The sequence below is a fragment of the Ranitomeya imitator genome, chromosome 6, assembly GCF_032444005.1.
Source record: "Ranitomeya imitator isolate aRanImi1 chromosome 6, aRanImi1.pri, whole genome shotgun sequence".
Lineage (NCBI taxonomy): Eukaryota > Metazoa > Chordata > Amphibia > Anura > Dendrobatidae > Ranitomeya > Ranitomeya imitator.
This window is the reverse complement of record NC_091287.1, coordinates 344,632,044-344,650,924: the sequence shown is the minus strand read 5'-3', so window position 1 is coordinate 344,650,924 and position 18,881 is coordinate 344,632,044. Positions and strand designations below refer to the sequence as shown.

General features: G+C 43.7%; 1 protein-coding gene across 5 annotated transcripts in view; it reads left to right on the top strand.

Moving 5' to 3' along the window:
• Window positions 1–11,189: 11,189 nt before the first annotated feature.
• The window catches only part of NFATC1 (nuclear factor of activated T cells 1), a 308,199-nt gene continuing 300,507 nt past the window's right edge, over window positions 11,190–18,881 (top strand). For 4 of the 5 annotated variants that reach the window (XM_069730933.1, XM_069730936.1, XM_069730932.1 and 1 more), the window contains exon 1: window positions 11,314–11,572. In XM_069730933.1, the coding sequence (XP_069587034.1) occupies window positions 11,449–11,572 (124 nt within the window). In that variant the 5' untranslated portion in view covers window positions 11,314–11,448. Of the gene's footprint in view, window positions 11,573–18,881 lie in introns of all 5 variants that reach the window. The other variant, XM_069730931.1, reaches the window with a different exon arrangement.

Below are 18,881 nucleotides of genomic sequence, written 5' to 3'. Positions count from 1 at the left end.
TCTTGTTTTTTGCGGGACGAGTTGACGTTTTTATTCGTACCATTTTTGGGCACATGACCTTTTGTTATGGTTTTTGGGAGGCAGAATGAACCAAAACCAGCAATGTTGTGAATTCCGTTCTTGGGCTCCCTTCGGTGGTTGTAAGTGGCACTTTTGTGAATTCTTCCCTTGTGCTCCCTCTGGTGGTTTTGAGTGGAACTGTCGCTCCTTGGGTTTAGCTTTAGCAGCTGCTTTCACTAATCGTCTCTCCTGGCTCTGCTATTTAACCTGGCTCTAGTCTTCAGCCTATGCCACTTGTCAATGTTTTCAGGCTGGATTCACATCTCTGCTTGGATTCTCCTGGTTTCCTGACCAGTTCTGCAAAGATAAGTTCTGGCTTTGCTCATTTCAGTCCACATGTTGTGGACTTATCGTTCAGTGCATTCTATTTTTGTCCAGCTTGTCATTATGGATTTTTTCTGTTAGCTGGAAGCTCTGGGAAGCAGATTTACCCTCCACACATTTAGTCAGGTGTGGAGATTTTGTAAACTCTGTGTGGATTGTTTTGTAGTTTTTATACTGACCGCACAGTATCCTTTCCTGTCCTATCTATCAAGCTAGACTGGCCTCCTATGCTAAAATCTGATTTCATCTCTGCGTATGTTATTTTCCCCTCCTCTCACCGTCAATATTTGTGGGGGGCTATCTTTCATTTGGGGATTTTCTCTGAGGCAAGATAGGTTTCCTGTTTCCATCTTTAGGGGAAGTTAGATCTTAGGCTGTGCCGAGGGGTCTAGGGAGCGTCAGGTACCCCCCACGGCTATTTCTAGTTGCGCTGCTAGGTTCAGGGTCTGCGGTCAGTACAGATACCACCTCCTTCAGAGCTTGTCTAATGTTGTTCCTAAACCACCAGATCATAACACAGCAATTTATGAATTTCTTTTGGGTGGGGAGTTTATACCGTTCCGCATGTGGTAAAACTAATGAGGCAGTTTTATTCTTTGGGTTAGCACGATTACATCGTTACCTCATTTATATTTTTTTTTATGTTTTGGCGCTTTTATACAATAAAAACTATTTTACCGTATTTGCTGTATAAGACGAATGGGCGTATAAGACGACCCCCAACTTTTCCATATAAAATATGGAATTTGGGATATACCCGCCGTATAAGACGGGGGTCATCTTATACGCCCAGTCTGTTGTGAATTCTGTTGTCGGGCTCCCTCCTGTGGTCATGAATGGTACTTCGGCTGGTTCTGTCCATGGACTTCCTCTGGTGGGTGTTTCTGAGTTTCACAGGTAGTCACCTGTGAAAGTTAATTCGTTAGCTGCTGCTCTATTTATCTCCACTTAGATCTTTGCTCCATGCCACCTGTCAATGTTCCAGTATTGGTCTAGTTCACTCCTGGATCGTTCTTGTGACCTGTCTTCCCATCAGAAGCTAAGTTCCAGCTTGTATTTCTTTGGTTTGCTATTTTTCTGTCCAGCTTGCTATTTAATTTTTTGTCTTGCTTGCTGGAAGCTCTGGGACGCAGAGGGAGCACCTCCGCACCGTGACTCGGTGCGGAGGGTCTTTTTTGCGCCCTCTGCGTGGTCTTTTTGTAGGTTTTTGTGCTGACCGCAAAGTAACCTTTCCTATCCTCGGTCTGTTCAGTAAGTCGGGCCTCACTTTGCTAAATCTATTTCATCTCTGTGTTTGTATTTTCTTCTTTACTCACAGTCATTATATGTGGGGGCTGCCTTTTCCTTTGGGGAATTTCTCTGAGGCAAGGTAGGCTTTATTTTTCTATCTTCAGGGCTAGCTAGTTTCTTAGGCTGTGCCGAGTTGCATAGGGAGCGTTAGGCGCAATCCACGGCTATTTCTAGTGTGTTTGATAGGTTTAGGGATTGCGGTCAGCAGAGTTCCCACGTCCCAGAGCTCGTCCTTATTATCAGTAACTATCAGGTCATTCCGTGTGCTCTTAACCACCAGGTCCATTATTGTCCTGACCACCAGGTCATAACAGTACAGGTGGCCCAAAGTACTAATGCATCTCAATAGAGGGATAAGAGAAGTTCTGAGACCTTTCTTTTTTCTTTGCAGTGTGTTTTGTCTCTATTTTCCCCTTTACCTCTGGGTGGTTCAGGACACTGGTGTAAACATGGACATTCAAGGTCTGTCCTCTTGGATGGATAATCTCACTACAAGGATACAAAACATTCAAGATTTTGTGGTTCAGAATCCGATGTCAGAGCCTAGGATTCCAATTCCTGATTTGTTTTTTGGTGATAGATCTAAGTTCTTGAATTTCAAAAATAATTGTAAATTGTTTCTTGCCTTGAAACCTCGCTCCTCAGGTGACCCTGTTCAACAAGTAAAGATCATTATTTCTTTGTTACGTGGTGACCCTCAAGACTGGGCATTTTCCCTTGCGCCAGGAGATCCGGCATTGCGTGATGTTGATGCGTTTTTCCTGGCGCTTGGATTGCTTTATGACGAACCTAATTCAGTGGATCAGGCAGAGAAAATCTTGCTGGCTCTGTGTCAGGGTCAGGATGAAGCGGAGATATATTGTCAGAAGTTTAGAAAGTGGTCTGTGATCACTCAGTGGAATGAATGTGCCCTGGCAGCAATCCGACTCACGGTGCGGAGGGTCTTTTTTGCGCCCTCTGCGTGGTCTTTTTGTAGGTTTTTGTGCTGACCGCAAAGTAACCTTTCCTATCCTCGGTCTGTTCAGTAAGTCGGGCCTCACTTTGCTAAATCTATTTCATCTGTGTTTGTATTTTCTTCTTTACTCACAGTCATTATATGTGGGGGCTGCCTTTTCCTTTGGGGAATTTCTCTGATGCAAGGTAGGCTTTATTTTTCTATCTTCAGGGCTAGCTAGTTTCTTAGGCTGTGCCGAGTTGCATAGGGAGCGTTAGGCGCAATCCACGGCTATTTCTAGTGTGTTTGATAGGTTTAGGGATTGCGGTCAGCAGAGTTCCCACGTCCCAGAGCTCGTCCTTATTATCAGTAACTATCAGGTCATTCCGTGTTCTCTTAACCACCAGGTCCATTATTGTCCTGACCACCAGGTCATAACACCAGTCATCTTATACGGCGTGTGCGGTGCGTATGGTTCCCAGGGTCTGGAGGAGAGGAGACTCCCCTTCAGGCCCTGGGATCCATATTCATGTAAAAAATAAAGAATAAAAATAAAAAATATGGATATACTCACCCTCCGACGGCGCCTGGCTCTCAGCTTTGCAAGCGGCAGCCTCCGTTCCTTAGAATGCATTGAGCGTAGAACCTGCGATGACGTCGCGGACGATCACGGACTGGTGTCAGTGACCGCTCCCGGGACTTTAACCCTCAGGACACTGCAATCAAACAAGATTGCAGAGTTCCGGTGGCATAGGGAATCATCGCGCAGGGAGGGGGCTCCCTGCGTGCTTCCCTGAGACCTTCAGAACAACGCGATGTGATCGCGTTGTTCCGAGGGTCTCCTCCTGTCTCCTCCCTGCAGGCCCCCGGATCCAAAATGGCCTCAGGGTCCTTCTGTGTCCTGCAGGGAGGTGGCTTGTCAGTGCCTACTGAGAAAAGGCATCGGCAAACATCCTGCCCTGCCTGTCAGATCGCTGATCTGACACAGTGCTCTGCAAAGTGTTAGATTAGTGATCTGACACTATATAGTGATGTCCTACCCTGGGACAATGTAAAAAAGTCTAAAAATATATATTATACTGTAAGAGAAGTAGAGAAGGTCCATGAGGAATGGGCTGGGCTCTAGCACCAATGAAAACTAAGTTAAAACATTTAAAGGGAACCTATCACCAGGTTTGGCCGATATGAGTTACAGCCACCCCCTTTCAGGGCTTATATGCAGCATTCTATAATGTTGTATATAAGCCCCCGATCCGACCTGCAAGAGAAGAAAAATAAGTTTTATTATACTCACTTGTGGGGCGGTCCGGTCTCAGAGGTGTCGTTCTTCTTGGTCCAGCACCTCCCATCTTCTTGCGATGCTTCATGTGGATGACGCGTCCCTGCATCATCCACACTGGCTCCCCTGAATCGCACTCTTGCACAGGCGTACTTCTCTGCCCTGTTGAGGGCAGAACAAAGTACTGCAGTGCACAGGCAGCGGGAAAGGTCAGAGAGACCCAGCGCCTGCGCACTGCAGTACTTTGCCCTACCCTCAACAGGGTAGAGAAGTACACCTGTGCAAGAGTGCCATTCCAGGGAGCCTGTGTGGATGACACAGTGACACGTCATCCACATGAAGCAAGCAGGAAGGCAGCATCGCAAGAAGGGAGGCGCCTGGCCAAGAAGATGGACACCTTTCACACCGGACCGCCCCGCAAATGAGTATAATAAAAGTTATTTTTCTTCTCTTGCAGTGAAGCGATGGCCGGGGGACCACCACGGTACAGGAGACTACTGTACACAAGATGAGGTGCAAACAACAAAGGGTAGATTTATTGGAAGACAAGCAATAAAGTGGATGAGGAAGATGCAAACAGGGGTATACAATGGCATAAGATAATTTACATAAGATAATTTACAAGAGTTATATTCTTTAGCTTGTCCATAAAATAGCACGGTGCTCCAACTGTTACAGACTCAATATATGTTACACAAGTAAATGCAAACAATAAGCAAAGAATGATGCTACTCTACATATAACCTCCCTGACCTTTACTAAGCAGGCCTCACTGCTGCCATGTTCTGACTTTTGAAGCCTACACTAGGCCCTGACATGTGCACAAAACAGGGACAAACTCACGGTGATGTTGGGGACTCAGATCCAGTCCCGGGGGGCACCAGCAGTCTAGTACGGTGGTGCGCACTGCTCTCTGCCAGCTCCATGAAACGTGGTCTTCTCCTTGCTTCTGGGTCCTGGAGGTGATCCTGAAAACTGTAAATCCCTTTCTCAGTATCTTCATGGCTCCTTGAACTAACACAGGACAGCCACCCTCACTGCACCCAGAATAGTCTGTCAAATCTCACAAGCCCACTCCGTTACAAGCTGGGGGTTATCTCTTGCAGCTACATCAGGACACTGTTCTCCTCTCTTGCAGCTATCAGCACAAAGTCCTCTCTGCAGCAACCTCAGCTCACACACACAGTTCACGCTCCACCCCTGCCATCTCCACAGTCCAGTCCATTCATACAGTCTATTGCAGGGGAGAAGCAGAACATTCCATCAGGCCAGACAAGGGGGTGCAGTCTCTTAAAGTGACAGCGTGTTCCTTACTGTTCATAACAGCACCACCCTCCTACAGCAGGTCGGATCGGGGGCTTATATACAGCATTATAGAATGCTGTAGATAAGCCCTGAAAGGGGGTGGCGGCATCTCATATCGACCAAACCTGGTGACAGGTTCACTTTAACTCACCGGCTGGAAGCATATCATTCATCCCGCCCATCGCCGCCCTGTCATGTGATAGCTGGACGCTGATAGGTGTTGTGACAGCTGGAGGTCTGCTGATGACCCCTTTGCCTGTCATTACGATTCTTCTGTGAATGTCATCACCAGACTTTGATTAACCCCTTCACACCCGTTTTCTGTTTTTTTCATTTTCGTTTTTCCTCCCCTTCTTCCAAGAGCCATGTCTTATTTATTTTTCCATCCACATAGTCCTATTAGGGCTTGCAATTTTGTGGGATGAGTTATTCTTTTTTTATGATGATTGATTTTTATCATGTGAAGCACCGAAAAATGGGGAAAAAATTCCAAGTGTGTTGAAATTACTAGAAAAGTGCAATTTCACATTTTTTTTCCTTATTTAGGGTGATGGAGGGTTTATACTATGTTTGACATATGGTAAAACTGATCTGGAAATATTATTCTCTAGCTCAGTACGATTACATAGATAGCAAACAAGTACTGTTGTTTTTATATTTAAGTGGTGAAAAAATAAATTCTGAAATTTGTAAAAACTAAAACTTTGCTTGTGTCGCTATTTTCCGAGACCCGTGGCGCTTTCAATTTTTGGAATATAGTGCTGTATGATGGTTTATCTTTTTGTGCCCTGAGCTGACATTTTTACTGATACCATATTGGGGTACATACAATGTTTTGATAGCCTTTAATTGCAATGTTGCGGAGGCCAAAACACATAATTCTGCGATTTGTTTTCTCACTACATTGTTTACAGTTTGGATTAAATTATTTTATATTTTGGTAAGTCAGACTTTTACGATGGCAGCAAAACCAAACATGTGCGTTTTTTTTAATTTTTTTCTGTTTTATTTTTAGGGGGTAAAGGGGGTGATTTGAACTTTTGTCTTTTTTTTTACTTTTTTAAAAACATTTTACTCTATTTACTAGCCCCCTTAGGGGACTTGAAGCTGTGATCATCTGATCGCTTCTACTATACATAGAAGTTAATCAGCATTGCTACGTATAGAGAAAATCATGATCTCCTATGAAAGCCAGCTACCACCTGACTTTCACAGGAGAGTCATCATGACAAGCACGGACGTCTTCGGCAGACCTCTAGCTGATATGGCAATCCATTGGCACCCCATGATATCATGAGCGCACCCATGGGCACGAGGAATGACGCACCCCCCTGCTGGCACGTTTTAGCCGTAGAACTTGTTAATGGGGTCTGGGAAACCCCAAGATGTCTTCATATCTGGTGCGCATGCTGCATAGCATGAGGCTGGATCCTTGTGAGAATTGATTTGAAGATTTGTCCTTGAAGTGTGTATAATTTTGTGCTATATAGTTTCCCCGAAATCTAATAGGGTTTATGAGGCCCCAATAACTGGTTATAGGTGAGGTAGCTTGACGCATATTTTTTGGCGGACTTGAAAATTATTTTACCTCCCCAAGATATACCTGCTGATTGATTCAAAGAGAAGATGCCGCTACTGCCCATGGAAAATGACAAGAAAACAGCTCTACAATGTGTGGGAGGCAAGGAACCCCAATCTGTATGGACCATCGTGCTGAGATATGTTACGCTTCCTCAGAAGACACCTAGTAGATGTAGTTGAATGAGTGACAAAACCTTGAAGAACAATATTTGTGTAATGTAATATTACTAAAAGTACTGTAGATAATGTCTTTCTTTTTTATTCTTTTCCTTTGAGTGATATTTATAAAGTGCTGCCATTATTATTTCTTCAGTTTTTTAATAAGCTCATTATATTGCATTAGTTTTGTACTTTTTGTGAGGACGTCTTAAAATGTGTAATTTGTATGAATGCTCGGAATACATTAAGCCAAATCGTATCATTGTAAGCAATTACATGACTGTGTAGAAAAACAGTCTATTGGTTTACCATACTCCATGAACAGGTATATGTAACTAAAATAGGATTTACAGGTTCCAGGGTTAATGCCACTGTTGGAGATCGAAAGGTTAACAGCTGAAGGCAGAGTTCCACTCGTCCGTGGCTGTTAAAGGCACATGATGGCTGAACAATATGGGTTTGGTGTGCGAGACCGCATCAAAGTCACGGACACAAGATATGACATACATGTATGTCATATGTTGTGAAGGGGTTAATGAATACATAAAGCACATTGTTGCCGTAAACGTTTAAAAGTTAAGGTACATATTTAGCTTTTTTTGATCAAAGAGCGCAAAAGCCATCCAACCACGTCAAGGTGTACTTAAATATGGATGGACCCTTTGGCTTATGTCTTTCCATGTGCCAAACCAGGCCTCATCTGAATTATCCGAGCACATTCACTCATCACTATCTGTGTGTGAATATGAATATGGAGAACTATCCGGATGCAAGCTTACTGGTTCTCAGTGATTTTGTCAAAACTACAGCAAGCAGCCCAGTATGTGTCACATTGCTGGAATCAGGGTCTCTGTCTGTATATTCTGTAGCTTTCAGATTGGGTGGCAAAAATCCAGAGACAGATTCCCTTTATTACCATTTGTCCTCTCATATGGCTCAAAGGGACTATTAGGCCTCCGTAGCCGGCAGACCCTACAACTTACTATAGTTACGCCCCTGTTCTTACTGGCACTGTATAGCCGCATTGTAGGAACAACATACAGACATATGACACGTGTGTGGGGTATACATTCCCCCAGTCACCTGCATTGGCTGTAAAGTTGTATTTTAGAGTATTTACATGCAGAATTTGTCCCTAATTCTTCATTAAATCCTTTCTTGGGTGACTTCTTGTATTTCAGATGAACTCTATAAATGTGGAGAAACGTTTGTAATAGTGACTGAAAGTTTAATGTTATACAGAGGTAATAAAAGAAAGTAACATTAGTAAAGCAGCAAAGGTTCTTTAAGTAATAATGGCTTAGAGGAGTAACACGACTGTTCCTACGTAAAACCGCTAAGTGCCTACCACTACTCCCACAGGGTCTCGGACTACCGTGGCAAAAAAAAAAACGTATGTAAAACTGTGGGATATGATTCCATACAAAAACACAGAGAAGAGAAATAAAACCCGGCGAAGCGAAGCCTCCTGACAAGTTCACAAAGTGCAAAGAATTTCAGAACTGCAGGCAGACACCTCGGGGGGTTTGGGATTTCAGGTACTAGTAGCACCGATGACATTAACCCCTTTATTCCGGACACGCGAGATAAATATCTGACAAAAAGCAACCAATGAAGTAACCTGTCCGTCTATTATCGGGAGAGTGACGCTGATTAATATGGCAATAGTCACGAGTCCGATATTTACGGCGCATGCACAATAATAACAATCCTCAGTGTCTGAAACCAAATCCACGAAATCTGTAAGTCATTTAGCAGAATGGGATTTTCCTTTCCGTTGCCTGCCAGTTGCTCTTCTTTTCCAAATTTCCACAGCAGGGGAAGCCTATGACTTACATAATGACTTTAGCATGCGGGGCTTATTTATATATTTCAAATATATTTTTTCCATTAAGTGTTCCTCGCTTTGGGTCTAGTGAGTGAATACTCGGGAATACACTCGATGTGTTAATTATTTCGGAGGAATTCCACATGTGGGCATAGGACCAGGAGGAGCTGTATATTCAATATATATCAGCATTAATAATCTACACGGAATATAAAAGCACCAGAAACGGGTTTATATGTACTGAGACGGGAATGGGGTATTTGGAAAAGCGATATAATGGGGGATACGGCCCAATTATATGATGAGAATTTTCATCTACTGTGACCGTCAATCGAGAATAATTACCGTATTTATTACATTACAGTTTCTATTAGAAAAGTTCTGGCGTTAGTCAATATAATCTGCTAGCTGTCAATTACAAGTGTTTGTATTAAATAATAACTTACATAAATTGTGGACAAGTCTTGGGTGGGATTATACTTGCCGCTGCTGCCGAATGGCCACTTTCAAGCACACAGAACGATCGGTAATGTGCGCATAGAGTGTTATTGTTCTCGGCAGCACGCCTTACAGGGCAATGTGCTGCCGAGCACGATGATTTTTTTAGTAAGATTAAAAATAATTTGACCCAACTTTTGTCAAGTGATTAGCAGCTTATTTGGACTGGCTAATTAACGGGAAAATAGCGTTTATAAGAGCAACACTGTCCAGAGTTTGTGTGCCGGATGCTTTTACACGTGCAGATGTCTGACCAATTCCTATCCAGTTAGACCAAACATTGGTTTATGTAAATGGCAAATTTATCGGATTGAAATCCCTTTTACCTGCCAGAAAAATTGTCACGCCTGGAAATCCGCCTGTTAAATATGGTGACGTCAGTGTGTGAACAGCGTCCGAAAGACAACCTCGTCATAGGAAGTAAGCAATGTGTTATTCTAGGACAATTTCAGCAGATGGGAAGACCAATATCTCAGGGTATGTGCACACGTCAGGATTTCTTGCAGAAATTTTCCTGTCAAAAACCAGACATTTCTGCCAGAAATCCGCACGCGTTTTTCATGCGTTTTTGAAGGGTTTTTTTATGCGTTTTTTCCCAAATGCATAGAATAGCGCGAAAGACGCAGAAAATCCGCAAAATTAATGAACATGCTGCTTTTTTTACCGCGATGCGTTATTTTCGCGGAAAAAAACGCATCATGTGCACAAAACATGCAGAATGCATTCTAAATGATAGGATGCATAATGTATGCGTTTTTAATGAGTTTTTATAGCGTTTTTACCACAAAAAAAAACGCAAAAAAAACCTGAACATGTGCACATAGCCTTTTAGTGTGACGGGCTAATGCTGGTTCTCCATGTGCAGCCGCAGGCAGTGTTGGACTGGGGGCCCACTTTTCACCTGCATACAAATATGACATTACCCTTGTTCACAAATGTACCTATATCTCTATATAATAATAAAGTGGGCAGCTTGGTTAACGAATGATGAGATGCTGCTTTTTCTGTACAGAGTAAATCATGTGAATTATGCCAAGTACTGCCCAAACAGCGGGGTTGGGGGCCCGTGTCTGCACAGGGGCCCCCCGGATATTCCCCTGTTCCCCTATGGGCCAGCCCGCGCCTGGGCCCGCAGGGTTATCAGGCCGAGCACAGTTAGCATATTCAATGACTGTTGATGTGATCCTTCTGTGCACATAGAATATTAATTTTTTGGAAGCCCATGTCCGCTTTACACAGCCTGCTTACAAATCATTGGACCCAATGAACGAGCATTTTACTTGTTGGTTGGGTGTTTGCCAAACGAGTGCATGTTCCCCGAGATCAGACTGTTCGGATAAGGGGTTTATCCCAAAATTGCAAATTATGCCCTATATATAGGATAGGTAATAACTTGCTGATTGCTGGCAACCCAACTGTTGAGACCCCCAGCAAGCTTGAGAGCGGAGCCCTGCAGCCCTGGCTTGTATGGCCTGGGGCCCGGTAGCCATGGGCCACCTCCGCTCCATTCATTCTGTATGAGATTGGGGAGAGGGAATAACTTGTGATTTGGGGAAATCCGCTTTAACCACTGATGAGATCACTGAGGTTACTTATATTTCTGGGTGAATATTTCTCAAGTTTTGTTAGAATATTTGTACCTTTCCAATCAAACATAGGAACTCATGGCTACATGTGAGGTCTCCAAGCTGGAGGCCAGGAAGGAGCTGTCATCAATGGCCATGAGAGCAGGGGAACTACAAGCAGCCTAGTGCCCCGCGCCTGTCCCCGGTGCAGACACTCCCCAGCCCTCCAGGAGTGCGGCCACGGACGTCACCAGGGCCTCTGGCTGGGGGAGGGGCAGCCCACGGAGGAGGGACAGGGGACGGTACTGGGAGTAGGGGGGGGTTCCAGCTTTAAAAAGGCAGCAGACACATAGCAGCCCTGCGTCAGAGAGAGACTTGGAGACTTTACTTAACTCCCAGCTTAACACACAGCTACAGAGGGAAAGAAGTCACAACTCCCTCAACTCTGCAGAAAGTGCCAGCCAGTGCCACACATAGCCACACGTGCCAATGCCAGCGCTGCTGCTGCTGCTGCTGTCACCCGCCACTTGTGCCCACTGCTAGAAGCCCCCAGGCGCGCAGCTCCCTGTCTCCCGCTGCTCAGGTGGAGGATCCCGGTGACAGCATTGCTCGGATCACCGAGTGGATGCCACGCACGAGTGTAGCAGCTGCCGCTCCTTGCAGTCTTCCCCTCGGCTCGCTGGCCTGCGTCAGAGACACGGTGGAGTTCCAGCCCTTCTTCCCATTCATCATGAAGTCGGCGGAGGAAGGTACAGTGTGTGCGCCGCACCGTCAGTGTCACCGGGAGCACGTGCAGCCTGTGTGCGGGGCTGTCACTGCTGCCGGCGGGGCTGTCACTGCTGCCGGCGGGGCTGTCACTGCTGCCGGCGGGGCTGTCACTGCTGCCGGCGGGGGGTGGCCGAGCCGGCGCGAGTGGAAGTGGAGTTGTCACAGGACCGGTGTCATGCCAGGCTGGCTATTTATAAGTGCGAGAACTGTGAGTGTCAGCATCACTGACCCGTGATGGGTGTGAGTGCAGGTACAGTATGGATGTGATGGGTGTGAATGCAGGTATGGATGTGATGGGTGTAAATGCAGGTACAGTATGGATGTGATGGGTGTGAGTGCAGGTACAGTATGGATGTGATGGGTGTGAATGCAGGTATGGATGTGAAGGGTGTAAGTGCAGGTACAGTATGGATGTGATGGGTGTGAGTGCAGGTACAGTATGGATGTGATGGGTGTAAATGCAGGTATGGATGTGATGGGTGTAAATGCAGGTACAGTATGGATGTGATGGGTGTGAGTGCAGGTACAGTATGGATGTGAAGGGTGTAAGTGCAGGTACAGTATGGATGTGATGGGTGTGAGTGCAGGTACAGTATGGATGTGATGGGTGTGAATGCAGGTACAGTATGGATATGATGGGTGTAAGTGCAGGTACAGTATGGATGTGATGGATGTGAGTGCAGGTATGGATGTGATGGGTGTGAATGCAGGTATGGATGTGATGGGTGTGAGTGCAGGTATGGATGTGATGGGTGTGAGTGCAGGTACAGTATGGATGTGATGGGTGTAAGTGCAGGTACAGTATGGATATGATGGGTGTAAGTGCAGGTATGGATGTGATGGGTGTGAGTGCAGGTATGGATGTGATGGGTGTGAGTGCAGGTACAGTATGGATGTGATGGGTGTAAGTGCAGGTACAGTATGGATATGATGGGTGTAAGTGCAGGTATGGATGTGATGGCTGTGAGTGCAGGTATGGATGTGATGGGTGTGAGTGCAGGTATGGATGTGAAGGGTGTAAGTGCAGGTACAGTATGGATGTGATGGGTGTGAGTGCAGGTACAGTATGGATGTGATGGGTGTGAGTGCAGGTACAGTATGGATATGATGGGTGTGAGTGCAGGTATGGATGTGATGGGTGTGAGTGCAGGTACAGTATGGATGTGATGGGTGTAAGTGCAGGTACAGTATGGATGTGATGGGTGTAAGTGCAGGTACAGTATGGATGTGATGGGTGTGAGTGCAGGTATGGATGTGATGGGTGTCAGTGCAGGTATGGATGTGATGGGTGTGAGTGCAGGTATGGATGTGATGGGTGTGAGTGCAGGTATGGATGTGAGTGCAGGTACAGTATGGATGTGATGGGTGTAAGTGCAGGTACAGTATGGATGTGATGGGTGTGAGTGCAGGTATGGATGTGATGGGTGTGAGAGCAGGTATGGATGTGATGGGTGTGAGTGCAGGGATGGGTATGAGTGCAGGTACAGTATGGATGTGATGGGTGTAAGTGCAGGTACAGTATGGATGTGATGGGTGTAAGTGCAGGTACAGTATGGATGTGATGGATGTAAGTGCAGGTACAGTATGGATGTGATGGGTGTAAGTGCAGGTACAGTATGGATGTGATAGGTGTAAGTGCAGGTACAGTATGGATGTGATGGGTGTAAGTGCAGGTACAGTATGGATGTGATGGGTGTAAGTGCAGGTATGGATGTGATGGGTGTAAGTGCAGGTATGGATGTGATGGGTGTAGGTGCAGGTATGGATGTGATGGGTGTAAGTGCAGGTATGGATGTGATGGGTGTAAGTGCAGGTATGGATGTGATGGGTGTAAGTGCAGGTATGGATGTGATGGGTGTGAGTGCAGGGATGGGTATGAGTGCAGGTACAGTATGGATGTGATGGGTGTAAGTGCAGGTACAGTATGGATGTGATGGGTGTAAGTGCAGGTACAGTATGGATGTGATGGGTGTGAGTGCAGGTATGGATGTGATGGGTGTGAGAGCAGGTATGGATGTGATGGGTGTGAGTGCAGGGATGGGTATGAGTGCAGGTACAGTATGGATGTGATGGGTGTAAGTGCAGGTACAGTATGGATGTGATGGGTGTAAGTGCAGGTACAGTATGGATGTGATGGATGTGAGTGCAGGTACAGTATGGATGTGATGGGTGTAAGTGCAGGTACAGTATGGATGTGATGGGTGTGAGTGCAGGTATGGATGTGATGGGTGTGAGAGCAGGTATGGATGTGATGGGTGTGAGTGCAGGGATGGGTATGAGTGCAGGTACAGTATGGATGTGATGGGTGTAAGTGCAGGTACAGTATGGATGTGATGGGTGTAAGTGCAGGTACAGTATGGATGTGATGGATGTAAGTGCAGGTACAGTATGGATGTGATGGGTGTAAGTGCAGGTACAGTATGGATGTGATAGGTGTAAGTGCAGGTACAGTATGGATGTGATGGGTGTAAGTGCAGGTACAGTATGGATGTGATGGGTGTAAGTGCAGGTATGGATGTGATGGGTGTAAGTGCAGGTATGGATGTGATGGGTGTAGGTGCAGGTATGGATGTGATGGGTGTAAGTGCAGGTATGGATGTGATGGGTGTAAGTGCAGGTATGGATGTGATGGGTGTAAGTGCAGGTATGGATGTGATGGGTGTAAGTGCAGGTACTGTATGGATGTGATAGGTGTAAGTGCAGGTACTGTATGGATGTGATGGGTGTAGGTGCAGGTATGGATGTGATGGGTGTAGGTGCAGGTATGGATGTGATGGGTGTAGGTGCAGGTATGGATGTGATGGGTGTAGGTGCAGGTACAGTATGAATGTCATAGGTATGAGTGCAGGTATGAGTTTGATAAGCATGAGTGCATGTATGGATGCTATAGATATAAATGCAGGTATGGATGTGATAGTATAGCGATTGGTATAACTTCGGCTATGGAACAAACAGTATATAGTATATAGTGGGGTGATGGTTGTTGTAGGTGTGAGTATAATACTACTATTGTGTATGGGGGTTATACTACTCATGAGACAGGCTCTGCAGGGATTCATACTGTGGGCTCAGTGTAAGTGTACCATACCCATGGTGGCACCACTACCTTCCCTGAAGGCTATGCCATTCATAAATACATTGGCTGTGGGTATACCAATGTGCAGTGATGCATGAGGTGTGTGCGCAGGTTACTTATGTCGTACAGGGTATGTATATACCTGGCGTAATCTTATACTTGAGATATGTGGCATTCTTTATTTGTGTAGGGTTAATATACTGACCCAGATGTGTGGCTTTTATATATATACATCCCTGGTACAGTTACCATTTACCACCAGTCCACACAATGGGGCCAGTGCATATACGTGCAGTCGATATATAGGATATGTAGGTGTAGGTATGGTAAAGCTGGATGTATGATCCATCGCCCAATTATCATTCTGCATTCCCATAAATATTGGTTACTTATCAGGTAAGACATATTATAAATGAGAAGTTTTCTTAACAGTGTGCAGACCATTCCTCATGGGTGCTCTGTGCATGGCATAGGTGGGTCTGATAGCTGTGCCACCACTGGAGCTGTGTTATCCAGAAGCATGTCTCCCTCACTTATACCGGCGTGTGGCTAGTGATGATGTATGTATATAACTGCAACTACTATTTTATATAAGACTTGATGCAGTGCCATTCTTTTCTGAATGCTTGTTCTGTGCCCATGTGTACATGCCCCACAGTGCCATCACTTGGTGGTATCTACATCACTGGCAGCACCAATGTGTCACAGATACAGCCCAGTGTATGTCCTAGGCTGCGATACCTGGTATCTGATCCTTGCCATTGATGGTAGACATCAGGTTTTGCTAATGCTGAGGAACACCTGGCAGGTAGGAGATGGTGACAGAAGGTGCCAGTGCCTTGTGATAGAAAGCATCTGCATACACCTGCTGGCATGCTGGGAGGTTTCATCATTGTGTTGAGTGGCATAGCCCCTGGTGCTGGACAGCTGGATGCTAGCCATATGCCAAGTGCAAACAGTTTTCAGTTTAGCTGCAGGGTAAGACCAGGCTTCTATGGAGGTGGATCCCTCCTGTGTCCCCCTCTCTGTCTGGAGCTGCACACCCTGTAGGGGTCTCCTGCCTGCAGTCTGTGCCCCTCTCCTCATGCCCCCTCACTACACTGAACCCTCTGTAGTCAGTGTCTGATGTGCAGTAATCATAGTCTAGGAGCAAATAGCAGCGATTAAGACAACACCCATAATTATAGCCATCCCTGACATCCCCCAGACTGGAGAGCTGAGCTCACCGAGAGGAGCAGGCATTCCTCCAAAGTCACAATTCAGTCTCCCCAATCACTGAGAGCTGGCAGTGTACACGTGTCAAGGAGCCCACTCTGCGCTACTGCTTATGGTGCTACTCATCAGATGGAGAAGGACTCACATGTGAGACTTGTAGCTCTATGAAAAAAGTCACAAAGCACGTCTATTAGAGCTGCTATGTGTAATACAGAAAATAAATGTAGGAGGTCAATGTATGATCACTGATAACAGAGGAGCAAAACCTTACACTGTGCGGAATATCGGGTAAAGAACATGCCCTGCGCCCAGGTGCACAGCATAGGGATTATGTGCTGAAATCCGAATATTGGAGATACCTTTCGGAACATTCAGGTCTGATCTAAATCTGGCCAGCCCCTATAGTAAGTCCTGAAGCATGACACCAGTGTAATCAGCAAACCGAGGCACAGAAAGAACGAAATAATCTAATGCTAGGAAACCATAGAAATATGGATAATAGATAGTTACATAGAATAGATAGATAATAGATAGAATAGATAGATATGGGATAGATAGATAGATAGATAGATAGATAGATATGAGAGATAGATATGAGAGATAGATATGAGAGATAGATATGAGAGATAGATATGAGAGATAGATATGAGAGATAGATAGATATGGGATAGATAGATATATAGATATGAGATAGATAGATAGATAGATAGATAGATATGAGATAGATAGATAGATAGATAGATAGATAGATAGATAGATAGATATGGGATAGATAGATAGATATGAGATAGATAGATATGAGATAGATAGATAGATAGATAGATAGATATGAGATAGATAGATAGATAGATAGATATGAGATAGATAGATAGATATGGGATAGATAGATAGATAGATACATAGATATAGATGGATAGATAGATAGATATGGGATAGATAGATAGATAGATATGAGATAGATAGATAGATATGAGATAGATAGATAGATAGATATGAGATAGATAGATAGATAGATAGATAGATAGATAGATAGATAGATAGATAGATAGATAGATAGATAGATAGATATGGGATAGATATGGGATAGATATGAGTTAGATATTAGATAGATGATATGGATAGATAGTTAATTAGTTTGGTTTTATCCACACTGAGTTTTTAAAATGCATAGATACTAAAAGGAATTAGAAGAACATCAGTCCAAAGTAGCAGAGTTGAGTGTCAACCATGACCAATCCTTAAAACGTATAAGCTGCAAAAAGATAACACTCCAAAAATAACATGCAAAAAATTGGATTTTTTGCAACTTATTTTTCAAGTGCTGCCTTTTCCCTGATAGATTTAGATATGAAATAGATAGATGTGAGACAGATATTAAATAGATGGATAGCTAGATAGCTAGATAACTAGATAGATAGATAGATAGATAGATAGATAGATAGATAGATAGATAGATAGATAGATAGATTGAGAAAAGTTCACAATCCTGAGCCGAAACGTTGCCATTTTGGGCCATTAAATAGACACATTTTTTCACCTTGAACTGGTTGGTGTGCTGCCTTTGTTTTTTGTCAGTTAGACATGAGATAGATATTAAATAGATGAATAGATATGTAATAGATAGCAATGAGAGTAAATAGATCTATAGATATGAAATAAATATGAGATGATAAATAGGTAGATCTCATTTTCGTGTGACTAGTACATTATTAGAAGGAATGCTCATGTTTTATTACACGATATAACTGCACCTATATGACTTCAGACATCATAATGAAGTTTAGTAGTGAGACTGATCTCCCTGTGATTCCCAGCAGACATGGCTGTAAGTAATTGCATTCATTCCATTAATTGCCCATAGAATAACTTGTCCCTATAAAGCTTTCTGTTGCTTCTGATAATCTCATTCGCATTGCCCTCCAAGTTCAGAGAGACCACTAGGTACCACTCTGTGCCCCCTCCCTGCCATGTCCATGAATACTGCGCTTTGTAGCTGGATATTAAATTGCTATCATGTATGTGCCAAATATTTGTCTGGTTCCTGCGTTGTTAATAAAACACATAATAAACAGGCTGCAGTCAGGGGAATGAAAGCCCCATTTATTTGTTGTGTAACTTACTCCTATAGATGAATGGTAGGTGCCAGTGTGCCAGTGTGCCAGCTCTGAAGACACGAGAACATTCTATCTCCAGCAGTTTACACCCGGTTTGTTAGCAGAAATCTCATCTACAGGCAACTGTAAAATGAATGATGGAACATGCCCTGGGGCTGCAGATTGCCATTGTGCTACTTTGTGCAACTGTAATTGACCAAATATCTACAATCTGCTGTTAATTGTATCAAATAATCTCCGGCACCGGTCCTTGCAATCTGCGATCTGTCCGATCATTCCCAGGGCAAGCTGTGTCTCCATCAGAACCAACTCCAGTCACTATATACCGGCAGCTAAAATGCTATTATGGTGATCTGCCAAAGCCAAACTCGGACAGTCACGATTATAACCAGAACATCAGCTTATTAATTCTCCAAAATAATAAGACACCCTACTTCAATCTAAAAATCAAATTCATCTGCTGTCTTAGCAGTCACTTACAGGGTTTAGTGATCGAGTGGCATTAAAACTCATTGCAGATATTCTAATTATAATGTTGAAATGTGTTGAATAATCCTTTATTTTAGGGTTTCATTAATTACTATATAAATTGTAAACAATATTAATATATACAAAAGTAATTAATAAATGTCATATATATATATTTAATTGAAATTAAAATACAAAAATATACATGCATTTATTCAAATTAATATATATAATGTTATATTTCATATATATATATGTATATATATATATATATATATACATATACATATATATTTGAAATTAAGCCAACATATAACATTATATTTATATTAATTTTAATATATATATATATATATATATATATATATATGTATATATATATACATATATATTGTGTATATGTATATATATGTATAT